Source organism: Aquarana catesbeiana, linkage group LG01, assembly GCF_042186555.1.
Source record: "Aquarana catesbeiana isolate 2022-GZ linkage group LG01, ASM4218655v1, whole genome shotgun sequence".
NCBI classification, from domain to species: domain Eukaryota; kingdom Metazoa; phylum Chordata; class Amphibia; order Anura; family Ranidae; genus Aquarana; species Aquarana catesbeiana.
The window spans coordinates 531,918,794-531,936,281 of NC_133324.1; the positions used below are offsets into that span (position 1 = coordinate 531,918,794).

The 17,488-nt window shown below is 43.4% G+C and overlaps 1 protein-coding gene across 1 annotated transcript in view; it reads right to left on the bottom strand.

Annotated features, from left to right (window-relative positions):
• Positions 1–17,488, bottom strand: part of POLR2B (RNA polymerase II subunit B) — a 575,272-nt gene that overhangs the window by 304,908 nt on the left and 252,876 nt on the right. Inside the window, exon 12 of the mRNA XM_073594755.1 lies at positions 635–774. Within this exon, the coding sequence (XP_073450856.1) occupies positions 635–774 (140 nt within the window). The remainder of the gene's footprint in view (positions 1–634; positions 775–17,488) is intronic.

Sequence of the window (17,488 nt, forward strand, 5' to 3'; positions counted from 1 at the left end):
AGTGTCTATACCCCTAGACACGAAAGCTTGCTTACTTGGTATACTGGAGTAATATGGCTGGGAAACTTACACCAGAGGCCATAATTAGAATCTTATTCCAGGCACGAAAATGGATTATGGTACACTGGAAGTCCAAGGACCCTCCTATGGTGGGGGAATGGGTTAAGAATGCAGGTAATATGTTGAAAATGGAGAACTATATATACACACCAACATAAGGGATGCACACTTAAATATGAGACTGTAGGCTCATTTGTTGGATGTCCTGGGGCATGCTCCGGTAGATCTGACGATGGACAGATTGCTTGGGCTCAAGGCCAGATGAAGTTTTAATTTTCCATGAAGATAAGGGCAGTGCACTTTCATGGTGACAGTTTTGGTATGTGACTGGATTTTATGAAGATGTTATTACATTGATGTGGTTTATCTGAATCTGTTATTGACTCCACTGTCAAGTATATTTACATTGAGCTTTGTATTGCTTTATGTTTGGCAATGCAAGGTGTTATATCTTTAATAAAATGCTTTTTGGATGAAAAAAAAAAAAAAAAAAAATTAAAAAAGAAAAAAAAAAAAAACAAACACTCTTTGCTTTCAGGATGAAAAAATGTATTAAATACGCATTTACACTCACTCTGCAATGGCAGCAGGAGAGATTTCTTCAAGGTTTTCCATACTCCATTCTTCCAAGAACTCCAATATTGGTGAAGGCTGGGAGCCAACAGATATATAAGCCATTAAAGCAAGATTCTTTACAAGACCCACAGCATGACCCTAAAAAAAAAAAAAAAAAAAAAAAAAAATCTGAATTAGGCATCAGGGGGTTGAAAATTAGACCGCCTCATAGGAATGTTCAGGGGGCGTTTTTTTTCAATTTTTTTTAAGAATATTAAAGGATGCTCTACTGTGTTTAAAAAAAATCTACAGTATATATGTTAACCTGTCTTTGTGACATTAAGATTTCAGTTTAATTAATTAAAAAAAAGCACACAAAAGCAATCACAAAGCTTAAAATTCCTGCCCCTCTACCCACCCTTGTAACACCTACTAGGTGTATTTTACACTTTTTTTTTCTTTTTACTTCAGACAAAAATAAATAGTCAAAAAAAAAAAAAAAACACATCATTTTTGGTGCAAGATAATAGTTACCTGATATATTATACACAAACAGTATTGAGAAAGACATTCTGATTGAATTAAAGAAAAGAAAGTTATAGCGGTTAAAGAGAAAAAAAAAAAAGTATATAAAAAGACAAGGTCAAAACTAGGAGGTCCCAGTGGGACACCCAATTAGGAAATAAAGCTGAATGAAATGATCTAAAGATACGGCCAACACCTGGTTTATTCCCAGAAAGGCTTATGCGCTCAAGATGAGGAGGGGCAAAGTACGTTTTTCCTGTTTTAATAATAATTTTTTGCTTAATGTTTGGGCCGCACCCCTCTTTTCTGGGCTGAACAGTTCCTTCTACTGGTGGTCCTGGCTCTTTCCCCCTGCTGAGTGCCCGCAAGCCTTTTGTGATTAACAGCAGCAGAAGCCAATGGCTCAACTGCTGTGTGTGCCAATGAGAAGAGAAAAACCCAGGAGAGCCGCTGTTCTCATGCACATCGCTGGATCGAGATTGGGCTCAGTTAAGGATTGTGGGGGGGGGGGGGGTTGAGGGGGGAGCTGCAGCCAAGTTTTTTACCCAAATGCATAGACTGCATTAAGGCAAAAACCTTAAGTCTTCAGAATTTAAAAAGGAGTGCATTAAAGCCAGTAACTAGGAGACCTTTTAGAAGAAAGGAAAAAAAAAAACTAAAACTAAGAAAAAACAGAAGTCTAGCACTCAAACACCCTAACAAGCTGGCTGACTTGTAAATGGGAAAGCCCCACTACTCCAGATTTCAAGCAGTTCCAGTAAGTAGCTAGCGTTCTTAGTTCCATAGTTAGTAAGAATGAATAAAGACACCAGCTCAATATAATAATATATAGATAGATAGATAGATAGATAGATAGATAGACAGACAGACAGACAGACAGACAGACAGACAGACAGACAGACAGACAGACAGACAGACAGATATAGGTTCCTGTGCGAGATAAGTTGCGCCACTAGGCTCCAACTCGTTTGCCATTCGTGAGTTGCGTGTCCAAAACTTCCGGAGGCTTTCGGTTCTCCGCTCGTGGTTTCCGTACATCGTGTCTTGCTCAACAACTGTCGCAGGTAGGATTCGTATGTCATTTCTTCATTGCACGCATCGTCATTTGCTAGATATCCCATGTCACCCAAACCCTGCTACGAAACGTACGAGTCACTCGTCAAGTCTCCGCACGTAGCCTTAGTTTCAGCCTCGTGCAAACCACGAACGTATGTCTCGCGAGTACAAACACCGAGCCGTTCTTTTGGTTTCATTCGTACGTTCCCGTTTCACGTCGCAGTAGGTCTGTTTTCTCTTAAAAAACACACCATCTGTCACTTCAGTTTGGCAATTACATTTCCCATCGGTTCGGAGCTAGTCGCATCAGTGACTCACCAGTTTGTCCCACTTAGTTATGTCATCTTGATTCCGATTCGAATCCAGTCACTTCTGCAATGCACCGATTGGTACCGGCTCGTTCAAGTCAGTTCATCTCATTTCATACCATGCTCCACAGTCCGGTTCGGTGTCAGTCACAATCGCGGCACACCGATTCGTGCCTCTGTCATGGCAAAATCATTTCACTCGTTTTATTTCACGTACCAGTCACTCCGAGTCGAATCCAGTCGCATTCGCAACGCACTGATTCGTTCCACTGTCATGGCAAAATTTCATTTGTTCATTTCACATACCCTTCACCACGATTCCAGTTCAGGAGCATCCGCAACCCTCTAACCTACCTCGACTCGTGTTAGCCATTATTTCCTGTACCCATCACTTCAGTCTTTTACAGGTATTACTTTGCATGATGTCTGTCATATTCTCCTCAGGTTAGGCAGTCGCTTCGTGTCAAGTCATTTGTGCAGTTGCCTCAACGGTCCACCAAAAAAAATCAGATCACTAATTAGCCACGTCATTAACGGAAACCCCTCGGTTCCACTCGCCCTACGGCCCACATAGCTCCAGACCAACTGCTCCCAAAAAACGCTTTCCTTCGAAGTCCACTCATGGTCTCGATTCATTAGGTAAACATTCATCTCACAATAAGGTTCCCCTTGCAGTCGCATAAACACATTTCAAAGGTACAGCGGAACTAAGGCGCAGGGGTGTGCCCTTCCCCGATACGGCTAGAAAGGCCGAGCTCTTCAGGCTCCTCTTCCCTCCGTCAGCGACAGATGGGTCCAGCATCCAGCAGGTGTCTCTTCAATCCATATCTTCGGCCATCTCTCAGCTTCACATCATGGGGTCATCACTGTCCACCAGTCACTAACGTCCAAGCCAAAGCAGCACCCGGCCGTTGCCATCCCTGACTCGGTCGCAATCCGGGTTCTGACACCCCCTCCTGCAGGTATGAAAGGGAAGAGTTTCACTATCTTCCCAGCCCACCAGGTCCAAGCCAGCATCAGGAAGGACATTTTGGACGGCAAGGATGTCAACCTTGCTTCCCCTTCCTCATTTCGGTCCACGACCTGGCAGAAGAGAAATCTTATTGACTAGGCCGAGTAGACTTCCTATGGCTGGGGCTTTACCTCACCTCACACCCCAACTCCCTCACTAGCCACCGTCCTTATCCAAGGATTTTCAGCAGGATTCCATACCGGCCTCATCACACTGCCCCACATGACTCATGAATGCAGGAACCTCCGCTCAGGGGCCACCGACGAACAGGCCATAGATCAGCTATTACAGGCAGAATTTGACCAAGGCTTCATCATCGGTGCCTTCACTCAGCCCCCTTTCAACATCTGGAGAGTTAGCCCTATTGGGCTTGTCAAGGACAAGTTTTCGAATAAAATTTGCTTGGTGTACGACCTCTGTCTGCGCCTCATTCTTTCCACATCCCTAGTTAAATTCCCCAATTCCTTCAGAGGAATTCTCCCCGAAATATGCTTCGGTAGACCTGGCAATTCAGGCCATTATCAAAGTAGGCACAGGCACCTGGCTCTCTAAAGCAAACATATTGGACGCTTTTAAGCTTCTACCCATCCAACCGTCCCTCTGGTGCTGGAACAGCATTAAATGGAAAGAGTCCTACTACTTCACTACCAAACTGGCTAGTAGCCCCTGGCTCTTCAACACCTTTGCACAGTCCTTCACCTGGATACCGTCGCACCAAGCCCAGTGCCAGAGGGTCATCCATTACCTGGGTGAGTTCTTGCTAATTGAACAGCCCAGTGTGCTCCCAGGAGATCTCAATAGGTTAAGAGTGGTGTTTGGGAATCTCAATGTACCCATTGTAAAACACAAAGTGGAAGGCCCAGCACACTCCATCACCTTCCTTTGAGTCAACCTGGACAGTCACTCCATGCAGGCCAGCCTTCCCCTCAACAAACTGACCCACATCTGGTCAGTCCTTTAAAAGACTTTACCCGTGCACAGGGGTGTACTAAGAAACAGCTTCAATACCTCTTAGGGATGCTCAACTTTGCAATGAGAATCATTTCCCAGGGACGACCTTTCGTTTCACGCCCTCCTGGTCTTCCTCTCTCAGACACAGGACCCTGACCAAATCCTTAGCTTACACACTGCGGCAGTAGCAGATTTGTCTATGTGGGAGGAGTTCCTTACTAGTTGGAATAGAATGTCCATGTTCATACCATCAGTATCACCTCTATCAACGAAGGTAGTTACAGATGCCGCAGCCTCCACAGGCTTTGCTGCAATTTTTGCCCACCATTGGTTTGCAGGACCATGGACTCCAGAGATACTGCTAATCCCCAAGTTTATCCAATCTTCCTCATTGTACGAACTATACCCGACCGTGGCAGCCGCTCAGGTCTGGGGTCATATCTGGACCGGTCAAACAGTGGCCTTCGCCACCGACAACCAGGCCACGGCCGATATCATTAATAAAGGCGGGTCCAAGTCGCTCCCTATTACGTCCTTCCTACTCAGGATGGTACAACTATCCCTACAGCATCAGTTTAATGTCCACTGCACATTCATTCCGGGCAAGTGCAACCTCGCAGCAGACGCACTGTCCTGTTTTAACTTCATTTCATTTTCCAGAAGACACCCGGAGCCGACCCAACATCTTATCCCAGCCGAAATTGGATTAAAACGGAACCTTCACAGCGTGACCCAGCTCATCAATCCTTATCCCCCAACACACTCAAGGCCTACCACACAGCTTGGAACGCATTCTGCAAATTCCTGGCATCCTGCTCCGCGGCAACGTCAACAGACACTAAGCACATACTAGCTGTCATCTCATGTGGCCACAATCACTTGGCCCTATCACACACCATCCGACCATACGTAGCCGGCATCCAACACTTCCTAGCTTTACAAAGATCCCACAAAGCCATCCTTGTTCGCAACCCATGCAATCCGAGCAATCCTGCGCGGCATTCAGAAATAACAGCCCATAACCAACGCCAAGCGCTTGCCCATCATGAATACCATCTTCAGAGATATGTCGACTATCCTTTCTCGTTCCCCGTTTGGCCTTCTCCCCAGCCTGGTCATACAAACGGGAGGAGCCAGGCGGGTATTTAAGCAGCCCACTCATCTGTGGTCTGTGTCGGTTCCTGTGCGCGATATCCATCCTTCCATCCCTTTTTCAGGGCATTTTTCAAATTAATTCCTCTCCACAAACATCTATTACTTATCTTGGGTATGCCTCCTTATTTGGTATACCGATCAGCAGACCAGGGCACACTTCAGGTCCATTTCATGTTGTAAGTCTTATGGCAAGTTTATGTTGTTCACATCCATCTCGGCCAGAGGGTTTTGAATATTATTAGATTGCCAGGTGAGCTCAATTAAAGGAGGTTGATCCAAATTATTAACCAGAGCACCATTTTCAAGCACTATGGGGAAGAAAAAGGATCTCTCCGCTGTCGAAAAGAGTGAAATAGTTCAATGCCTTGGACAAGGTATGAAAACATTAGATATTTCACGAAAACTTAAGCTTGATCATCACACTATTAAGAGATTTGTGGTTGATTAAGAGCACAGACTGGTTTCGTGCAGATAAAGGCACATTGAGGAAGATTTTTGCCAGATCCATGCATCGGATCAAGAAAGCAGCTGCTAAAACACCATTACATAGCAGCAAACAGATATTTGAAGCTGCTGGTGCCTCTGGAGTCCCACGGACATCAAGGTGTAGAGTCTTGCAACTGTGCATAAACCTTCCATTCAGCCAACACTAACCAATGCTCACAAGCAGAAATGGCTGCATTGGGCAGAAAAATACATGAAGACTAAATTTTCAAACAGTCCTGTTCACTGATGAGTGCCGTGCAACCCTGGATGGTCCAGTTGGATGGAGTAGTGGATGGTTGGTGGACGGCCACCCTGTTCCAACAAGGCTCCAATGTCAGCAAGGTGGTGGTGGAGTCATGTTTTTGGCTAGAATCATGGGAAGAGAGCTGGTCGGCCCCTTTAGGGTCCCAGAAGGTGTAAAGATGACCTCTGCAAAGTACAGTCAGGTCCATAAATATTGGGACAAACACAATCCTAATCTTTTTGTCTCTATACACCACTACAATGGATTTGAAATGAAACAAACAAGATGTGCTTTAACTGCAGACTTTCAGCTTTAATTTAAGGGTATTTACATCCAAATCAGGTGAACGGTGTAGGAAGAACAGTTTGTATATGTGCCTCACATTTAAGGGACCAAAAGTAATGGGACAATTGGCTGCTCAGCTGTTGCATGGCCAGGTGTGTGTTATTCCCTCATTATGCCATTTACAAGGAGCAGATAAAAGGTCCCGAGTTCATTTCAAGTGTGCTATTTGCATTTGGAATCTGTTGCTGTCAACTCTCAATATGAGATCCAAAGAGCTGTCACCATCAGTGAAGCAAGCCATCATTAGGCTGAAAAAACAAAACAAACCCATCAGAGACATAGCAAAAACATTAGGTGTGGCCAAATCAACTGTTTGGAACATCCTTAAAAACAAAGAACGCACTGGTGAGCTCAGCAACACCAAAAGACCCGGAAGACCACAGAAAAACTGTGGTGGATGACCGAAGAATTCTTTCCCTGGTGAAGAAAACACCCTTCGCAACAGTTGGCCAGATCAAGAGCACTCTCCAGGAGGTAGGTGTGTGTCAAAGTCAACAATCAAGAGAAGACTTCACCAGAGTGAATACAGAGGGTTCACCACAAGATGTAAACCATTGGTGAGCCTCAAAAACAGGTAGGCCAGATTAGAGTTTGCCAAAGATCTAAAAAAGCCTTCACAGTTCTGGAACATCCTATGGCCAGATGAGACCAAGATCAACTTGTACCAGAGTGATGGGAAGAGAAGAGTATGGAGAAGGAAAAGAAATGCTCATGATCCAAAGCATACCACCTCAACAGTGAAGCATGGTGATGGTAGTGTCATGGTGTGGGCATGTATGGCTGCCAATGGAACTGGTTCTCCTGTAATTATTGATGATGTGACTGCTGACAAAAGCAGCAGGATGAATTCTGAAGTTTTTCGGGCAATATCTGCTCATATTCAGCAAAATGCTCCAGAACTCATTGGACGGCGCTTCACAGTGCAGATGGACAATGACCCAAAGCATACTGCGAAAGCAACCAAAGACTTTAAGGGAAAGAAGTGCAATGTTATGCAATGGTCAAGCCAAGTATTAAAAAGTGAAAGTTTGATGGATGATTGTTAACCTGTCCCATTACTTTTGGTCCCTTAAAAAGTGGGAAGCACATATACAAACTGTTGTAATTCCTACACCGTTCACCTGATTTGGTTGTAAATACCCTCAAATTAAAGCTGAAAGTCTGCAGTTAAAGCACATCCTGTTCGTTTCATTTCAAATCCATTGTGGTGATAGAGCCAAAAAGATTAGAATTGTGTCGATGTTCCAATATTTATGGACCTGACTGTATGTGGAGTTCCTGACGGACCACTTCCTTCCCTGGTACAGAAGGAAGAACTATGCTTTCCGTAATATCATCTTCATGCATGACAATGCACCATATCATGCTGCAAAGAATACCTCTGCATCAATGGCTGCTATGGGGATAAAAGGAGAGAAAGTCATGGTGTGGCCTCCATTCTCCCCTGACCTCAATCCTATTGAGAACCTTTGGGGCATCCTCAAGAAAAAGAGGGTGGGAGGCAGTTTACATCCAAACAGCAGCTCTGGGAGGCTATTCTAACATCTTGCAAACAAATTCAAGCAGAAACTGTCCAAAAACTCACAAGTTCAATGGATGCAAGACTTGTGAAGCTGCTATCAAATAAGGGGTTCTATGTTAAAATGTAACGTGACCTGTTAAAATGTTTAAAAAGTTAAAAAGTTGTTCAAAGTTTGATTGAAATAGCTTTTGATTTCAGCAAATATGCTGCAAACACAACAAATGACAATTTTCACTTCTTTACAACCTATAAAGTGTTTTGAAACTTACTGTGCATAATAATTTTGAACAGTGCATTGTAAGTTTAATTTTGAAAAAAAAAACCTGTTATTAGGTTTGTTCAATAAAATTTGAATAGTTGATAACATGAGAATTATGCTGACTGTTTACATAATTTAGGTAAATGAGAAAAATATCACTGGCATAATAATTTGGAACAGAGTGCACACACAAATACATACACTCACACACACACATACTACTACTCGGAAATGCATAAGACACTATCCAGAATAGACACTATTCTAGCCGAAACTGAGGGTCTGCCAATGGTAGAGGAGGTGCTATATTTACCCAGTGTACACTCGAATCACTCTATGTTGTTGGATATCATATTGGGGCCGAGAAAGGGGATCCATCATTGGCGGATGGAGCTAGCTGGCTGCAGGAAGAATATGTAAAGATTAAATGCACTGAGGCTATTCAGCTGTTCTGGAAGGAAAACCAGGGCACTGGATTTGACCTCCTCCAGCAGAAGGCATTTAAAGCTACTTTAAGCGGGGAATTTATAGCAGAGGCGAGTGGGTTTAAAAAGCAGTTAGCTTCTTCAATACAGGACAGGGAACAGGAAGTCACTCTAGCGGAAGCAGAATACGTTAGGCGACCAACGGCGGAAGGCCTGCGGACCCTGCGGGACAAGACTCGAGCATATAGAGAGATATTGACAGACCAGACTACCAAGCTCAGACTTGCACAACGTAGACGCATTTTTGAGTTTGGCGACAAAAATAGCAGACTATTAGCGTACTTGGCAAAACCAGACTATGTACCCACTTACATTATGAGTGTATATGACCAAGGCATGGGCGAGGTGAGCGACTCCATGGACATCCTTACAAGCCTTTACCCACTTCTATAAAGAACTTTATAAGTCATGCACCCCTCCGGGGGGAAATATTCTGGCAAATTATTTGGATGCTATTGACTTACCTCTGCTGAGGAGCGAGGACAGTAATACCCTGGAAGCAGACATTACTGTGGAGGAGGTGGAGGGCTGTTCACAGCTGCCAGAATAGAGGGCAGACTACCTCCCTGTATGAGAGAGGCCCTAGTGGTCTTGATACATAAAGGGGGAAAGGATCCTAAAGAATGTGAATCCTATCGGCCTCTCTCATTAATAAACGTCGACACCAACATTCAAAAATTATAGCAGGGAGGTTACAAACGGTAATTCTGAAACTAGTTAATCCAGATTAGACCGGTTTTATAAAGGGGAGGTGTGCGCAGATGAATATTAGGAGACTTTTTGTTAACTTGCATGATAATTCTGGGACGAGAGTAGTGGCCACCTTGGACACCAAGAAGGCCTTTGATTCGGTTGAGTGGGATTACCTGTTTGGTCTTCTGGAGACACCAGGATTTGGGCCTGTCTTTCTATCATGGGTGAAATTGTTATACACAGAACCATTAGAGTAAGAGTAAATGGAATTATATCTGAACTCTTCCCTGTTCTCCAGGGGACCAGACAGGGATGCCCGCCGTCTCCTCTTGTTCGCCCTGGCCATAGAGCCCCTGGCAGCTAAACAGAGACAGCGTTCACATGGCTGGACTTAGGGCGGGAGGGCTAGAGGAACGGGTCTCTCTCTATGCCGATGACATGCTCCTATATCTGCAGGATCCTGGTGTAACGTTATCCACGGCCTTTGAATGATACAGGAGTCCGAGATTATTCTGGGGTTTCGTATCAATTGGTCTAAATTATCCCTTTTTCCCATTGATGATGCAGTGGCGGTTCCGATATTGCCCTATTCAGTTATCTCAATCATTTAAATACCTGGGGGTGGTGGTTCAACTCGCTACCTCTGGGTTCCTGGACCTCAATCTGAGACCGGAGGTAGGGGCGCTTCAGGATAGAGTACAGAGATGGCGAAATACGCCAGTGATGGGTCGCATAAATTTATGATCTTTCTTCCTAAATTGCTGTACGTTCTCTCGAACTCGCCTGTGTATGTCTCGGTGAAAGTGTTCAGGAATATAGACTCTATTGTGGTGGAATTTTTGTGGGGATCCAGGGCCCCCAGGACGTCTCTGGCATTGCTGAAGCTACCTGTAACAATGGGGGATTTAGCTATGCCAGATCTAAGATCCTATTTATTTACGTCTCAATTGACATTTTTGCATTGGCGATGCTTCCCCCAGGTTCCTAACGCCACTACTTTACTGGAAGCGGCAGTGGCTACATCACAGGAAACCCTATTGAATATGTTGTTCAGGAAAGGGCCCGGGACAGAAGGTTGGGGTCCGTAATGGCGCTCCCTGGTAAGGCGTTTCACCAATGTGCACAGAGAATGGGGGATGATCCTTTATGGATGTCACCTAATTGCCCTTTGTGGTGCAATAAATCCCTAAATCAGTTTTGTAAACTAGAAGATGGGTATAGATGGGCAAATATGGAGTTAAATATCTATACCATATATACCAAGATGGCAGGTTGTCCTCCTTTGTACAACTGCGGGAGCAGTTCAGCATACCTAGAACATGGCAATTCAGATATGCTCAGCTGCGCCATGCAGCTATGGCCTAGTTTGGGAGAGGGGAAGTTCGGGTACAAAACTCTGCTTTAGAAAGGGTCCTGATTGACCCTGAACCAACTAACCGCATATCTAGATACTACAGAAATATGGGACCGGGAGGCCCTGATCCGACTGCCAGTACTAGATCCCGCTGGATAGCGGTTATACCAGAATTGACTGAGGAACTGTGTCAGGAGGTGTTGAATACATACCTTGTGTTGGTTATCTCCTCCACAGATAGAATGATACAGCGTCAATATCTACATCAGGTATATTATACACCAACCAGACTATTCAGAATGCAGAGGAGAGATTCCGCAGAGTGCCATAAGTGTAAGGGAGCAGAAGGAACGTTTATACACATGGTATGGAATTGCCTTAGGATAAGGCCTCTGTGGTCCAAGGTGACCGAGTTCATATCTGAGCATTTTGCCCTCCCGAATATATGATCCCCCTTACGGTGCCTCCTGGGAGTTTTTGATCAAGAGGTGGTAAATGTTCATACTAAATTGTTCCTCAGACTTCTGTACTTCGGAGGGTGGAAATTGATTGCCCGAAGATGGATTTATGATGAACAACTAACTCTGGGAATGTGAGTGAAGATAGTAAGTACAGATGTACCTCTTTATAAGATGACATATGAGGCAAGGGAGCCCCCAAAAAGTTTAGAAAGGCATGGTTTAGGTGGATCGATTCTAACAATACCCTAGAGGGGGATGGGGAAAGGAGCAGTGGGGGTAGCTAAATGTAAGAAATGACGAAGAAGAGTACTGTGGAGAACAAGAGAATGCGTGCAATAAACTGGAGAGATTGAAACTGGAAAGATTGAAACTGGAGGGGGGGGGGGTGCACTTATCATTAGGCTTGAAATTTTGTCCCTATGCTTGATGTCAACTCTTCTGACATCGTGTTATATATTATAAAAAAATAAATAAAAAAGAAGAGCAAAAATAAGGTTGGAGGATTTAAAGGAGAGCCCAGGAGAGCAAATATTAAAGTTATTATAGTGGAAAGAAAGTCATATGTACATAATATCATTGATGCCAACTTAATACTTGACGTATGTGATGTAACATTTCAAATATGCTCAATAAGGAGTGTGTCTATGTTAGTGATGGGGAACCTTGGCACCCCAGATGTTTTGGAACTACACTTCCCATGATGCCAAACTACACTGCAGAGTGCATGAGCATCATGGGAAATGTAGCTCCAAAACATCTGGGGTGCTAAGGTTCGCCATCACTGGGCTATGGGAATGTTTGACCATTCTCCCAGAAGCGCATTTGTGAGGTTAGGCCATGATGTTGGATGAGAAGGCCTTGCTCGCAGTCTCCGCTTTAATTCAACCCAAAGGTGTTTGATTGGGTTGTGGTCAGGACTCTGTTCAGGCCAGTAAATTTCCTCCACCCCAAAACGTGCTCATTCATATCTTTATGGACCTTGCTTTTGAACCCTATGGACCAAGACTGGGATGCTATTAAAGTTCATGTGCATGTAAAGGCAGGTGTCCCAATACTTTTAGTAATGTGTGTAATAAATAAATATATATATATATATATATATATATATATATATATATATATATATATATATACATACACACACACACACACAGTTGTGCTCATATGTTTACATACTCTGGCAGAATTTATGATTTCTTGGCCATTTTTCAGAGAATATGAATAACACAAACAACTTTTTTCACTCATGGTTAGTGTTTGGCTGAAGCCATTTATTATCAATCAACTGTGTTTACTTTTTTAAATCATAATGACAAAACAAAATACCCAAATGACCCTGATCAAAAGTTTACAGTCTTTAAAGTCTTGTGGGGTATTTGCGCATGAGGCTCTTTATCTTCTCAGCTGGTAAAGCTGCCCATTCCTCTTGGCAAAAAGCCTCCAGTTCCTGTAAACTCTTGAGCTGTCTTGTATGAACTGCACGTTTGAGATGTCAATGTGGCTAAATGATATTGAGGTCAGTAGACCGAGATGGACACTCCAGAACCTTCACTTTATTCTGCTGTAGTCAATGACAGGTCAACTTGGCCTTGTGTTTTGGATCGTTGTCATGTTAAAATGTCCAAGTACGTCCCATGCGCAGCTTCCTGGCTGATGAATGCAAATGTTCCTCCAGTATTTTTTGATAACATACTGCATTCATCTAACCATCAATTTTGACCAAATTTCCTGTGCCTTTGTAGCTCACACATCTCCAAAACATGACAGATCTACCTCCGTGTTTCACAGTAGGAATGGTGTACCTTTCATCATAGGCCTTGTTGAATCCTCTCCAAATGTAGCATTTATGGTTGTGGCCAAAAAGCTCAATTTTGGTCTCATCGCTCCAAATGACTTTGTGCCAGAAGGTTTAAGGCTCATCTCTGTGCTGTTTGGCGCATTATAAGCGGGATACTTGTGGCATTTGCGTAGTAATGGCTTTCTTCTGGCGACTCAACCATGCAGCCCATCTTTCATCAAATTTCTCCTTATTGTGCATCTTGATACGGCCACACTACATGTTTTCAAAGAGTCCTGTATTTCACCTGAAGTTATTTGTGGGTTTTTCTTTGCATCCCAAACAATTTTCCTGGCAGTAGTGGCTGAAATTTTAGTTGGTCTACCTGACCGTGGTTTGGTTTCAAGAGATATTTGTTATGTGTTACTCTCACGCTACCACTCTGTGTGTGTAGTAAAAAATGTATAGCAAGCCTGTCGCCTTCACTTAAATAGCTTATCCTTGACTATTCATAAATAAATTGTTAGAGAGTAGTGAGGCGCTGACAGTTAACTCAATCTAACCAATATGCGACCTGAACTCTTGTAGTAGGTAAACCTAGTTAATCACTCCTAATAGATAACCATTAAAATAAATACAAAGTGACTTTAGTGCATAAATCAATTGAACGTTACTGGGTGTGACCTCAAGGCTAAAAGCAATCACTTTGTGATGCACCTAGTCATCCAGCGATCGCTACACTCTTCGCACTATGTTAAATCAACAGCAATAGAAAATAGGTGTATAAACATGCATTATAAATAATGATCCAAAACATGTAATAAAAGTCATCCTAGTGCATAAAGCTAGACACCTAACACACAACTCTAAACAATATAATGGTGCATGTCCATCGATACAAGTCCTTACATAAAAAGTCCTTTTTGTGAGGTGCACAATATCCCTACACCCTTAGTGGTGATTATTCAGAATATAGGTGACAATCTTGCTCCCAACATCACCTCCGTGCTCTTTAGCCTCTTGCCTCAGGTAAGCATTAAATCAGCATAGCCTATGGTTCCTTGGACGGCGTACAGTCACCTCTTGGGGTCCTCTATAGTTGTTTCCGATGATCTGCTCTCACATATGTTGGGTCTCTGTTTTCCCCCAGGGGGGTTCCCTCTAATGTCCTCTCAAAGGGGTATATATAAAGGAAGAAGAGCGCTCTCGTAGTGTAGTAACTTAGAATGAATTTATTAAAATTATAACATACAGTGCACTCACATCAAAAAGCCGAGTAATGGCGTATATCCACGAGCTGCGATATCGTTCCACAATCGTGTCACTTCCGGTATGCCTCCATTCGCGCCCTATGCGTTACATCACGGTCATGTGACTTCACGGTCAACGCAATTGTGGAACTAGCTCGGAGCTCAAGGACATACGCCGTTACTCGGCTTTTTAAAGTGAGTGCACTGTAAGTTATGAATAAATTCATTGTAAGTTACTACACTATGAGAGCGCTCCTCTTCCTTTATATATACCCCTTTGAAAGGACATTAGAGGGAACCCCCTGGGAAAATTCAGAGACACAACATATGTGAGAGCAGATCATCGGAAACTATAGAGGACCCCAAGAGGTGACTACATGCCAGTACAAGGTCCAAGGAACCATAGGCTATGCCGATTTAATACTTACCTGAGATGAGAGGCTAGAGAGCATGGAGGTGATGTGGGAGCAAGAATGTCACCTATATTCTGAATAATCACCACTAAGGGTGTAGGGATATTGTGCACCACCTCACAAAAAGGACGTTTTATATAAGAACTTGTATCAATGGACGTGCACCATTATATTGTTGTTTAGATTTGTGTGTTAGGTGTCGAGCTTTGAGACACAAGTTATTATTTATGCACTAGGATCACTTTTATTACATGTTTTGGATCATTATTTATATTATTATATTGCATGTTTATACACCTATTTTCTATTGCTGCCGATTTAACACAGTGTGAAGAGTGTAGCGATCGCTGGATGACTAGGGGCATCACAGAGTGATTGCTTTTAGCCTTGAGGTTACAACCAGTAACGTTTAATTGATTTTTGCACTGAAGTCACTTTGTATTTATTTTGATAGTTATCTATTAGTGATTAACTAGGTTTACCTACCACAAGAGTTCATGTCACATATTGGTTTGGTTTCAACAGAACCTCTCATTTTCTACTTCTCGATTAGAGTTTGAACACTGCTGATTGGCATTCTCAGTTCCTTGAATACCTTTTTATAACCCTTTCCGTTTTTTTACAGTTCAACTATCTTTTCCTGCAGATCCTTTGACAATTCTTTCAATCAATTGTGTTTACTCTTTTTTTTTTCAAATATAATTTTATTCAACTTCCGGAGAGGGTAAGACATCAGTACTACATTTTGTTTTTTACATAAACATGTAGAAATACGTGAGGACGCAGCCTCTATCAGTACACAAAGTAAACAAAGGCTCAGCTTCCAACTATGTAATCTTCTTGGTTCCATCGATCAGTTTGTCACTCCTTTGATGTACATTCGTTGACTCTAGTAACATATTATTACATTGTCAGATAAGTCTGTCCCTCTCCATTTCCAATTTTCTTAAAAATACAAAAAAGATTAGATCAGAGTAAAAGGATGGAGACAAAGAGAAAGGAAGGGGAGAGGAGAGATAGAGTAGTAGGGAAAGGGGGGAGATGAAAGGAGAGGCCTTTAGATAACTAGCTGGGGGGGCAGGGGGAAACAAAGCTAAAGAGGGGAGAGGGAAGTCTGTAGGGGGGAAATGAGAAGGCAAGGGAAAGGAGGGGGGAGAGACAAGCCCAGGGGCGCATGGAGGCACCAACCGCCCACATCACCACCGACCGCCCATGTCTTAATCTGTTCTATTTAGTCTTCCCCCTTGCTGAACTGTATTTCTAGCGAATTGGTTTTTTATTATTAAATAGGAGTTTAGCTCTCCAGGAGGGATTGGCCCTCATCTGAAAAAATAAACATATTCCACCTAAACCATGTCCTGGAGAACTGTTCATTTTGGTTCCGGGCTGTGAGCACAAGATCCTCCATTTGTTTGATTTCCTCCACCTTCTTAACCCACATACCAACAGTAGGAGGGTGTTTGGATTTCCAGAGTAAGGGAATACAGGCTTTGGCTGCGTCAAGAAGGTGACGGACCAAAGACTTTTTATATGCTTTACCAGGAATATTGGAGGAATGTAGGAGAAAGAGGGCTGGGTCTGCTGCTATGGGGCGCTCAGTGAATCTCTGTGTCGTACTTTGGACGGTCTTCCAGAATTGTCCCAACATGGGGCAACTCCAGAAGACATGTAGTAGAGTACCCCGTTCGCTCTGGCATCTCCAACAACGATCTGAGGCAGATGAGAACATGACCTTTAATTTTGCAGGGGTGTTGTACCACCTGGTTAGAATCTTATAATTAGCCTCTTGCATCTTTGTGCATATTGAAGATTTGTGTGTGAATCGTAATATGTTCTGCTTTTGTCGAGATGTGAAGGTGCATTGCAAGTCCTTCTCCCATGCTTCGAGGCAATGCAGGTTAGGTTCCTCTAGTGGTGTAATCAATAATTGGTATGTAGCAGAAAGGACGTGGGACATTGGGCCCTCCTCCGAACAATATGTTTCGTAGGTGGTCAGGGTGGAAGTGTAATTACCAGGAGGGGAAAGTGACCTGAGAAAGTGAGAGAGTTGTAGAGCTCTCCAACAATCCAGACGGAATTGTCCATCTGAGCTCGTGAGTTCAGTCATGGTGGGCCATCCGTCATTTCTAAGAAAATGAGAGGCTTGGAAGCAGTTTGACTGGCGCAGGAGGTGAAAACTTGGGTCTGTGTATCCAGGCGTAAACTCTGGTGTTCCTAATATTGGGCGAAGCAGGGAATGTTGTGACGAGAGTCGGTACCGTGTAAATAAAAATGAGCACGTTCGTACTGTCAAACCTATTAGGGGATGGTTTTTCACCTCTCTAGGTAAAACAGTGTGAATCCATGGTGTTCTGTGTAAGGGGACGGTGCATTGGGTTTGTTCCATTCTAGTCCACTGCTTGGTGGACTGGTGACGATTCCAGTCGATTAGTCTGGTCATATGGGTCGCATAGTAGTATTTGCGGAGGTCAGGTACTGCCAGACCTCCAAAAGATTTGGGGAGTGTTATCTGACGTCTGTTGAGTCTAGGTCTTTTGTGAGCCCAAATAAAGTCAGAAAATAGGGCGCTGGTTTGGG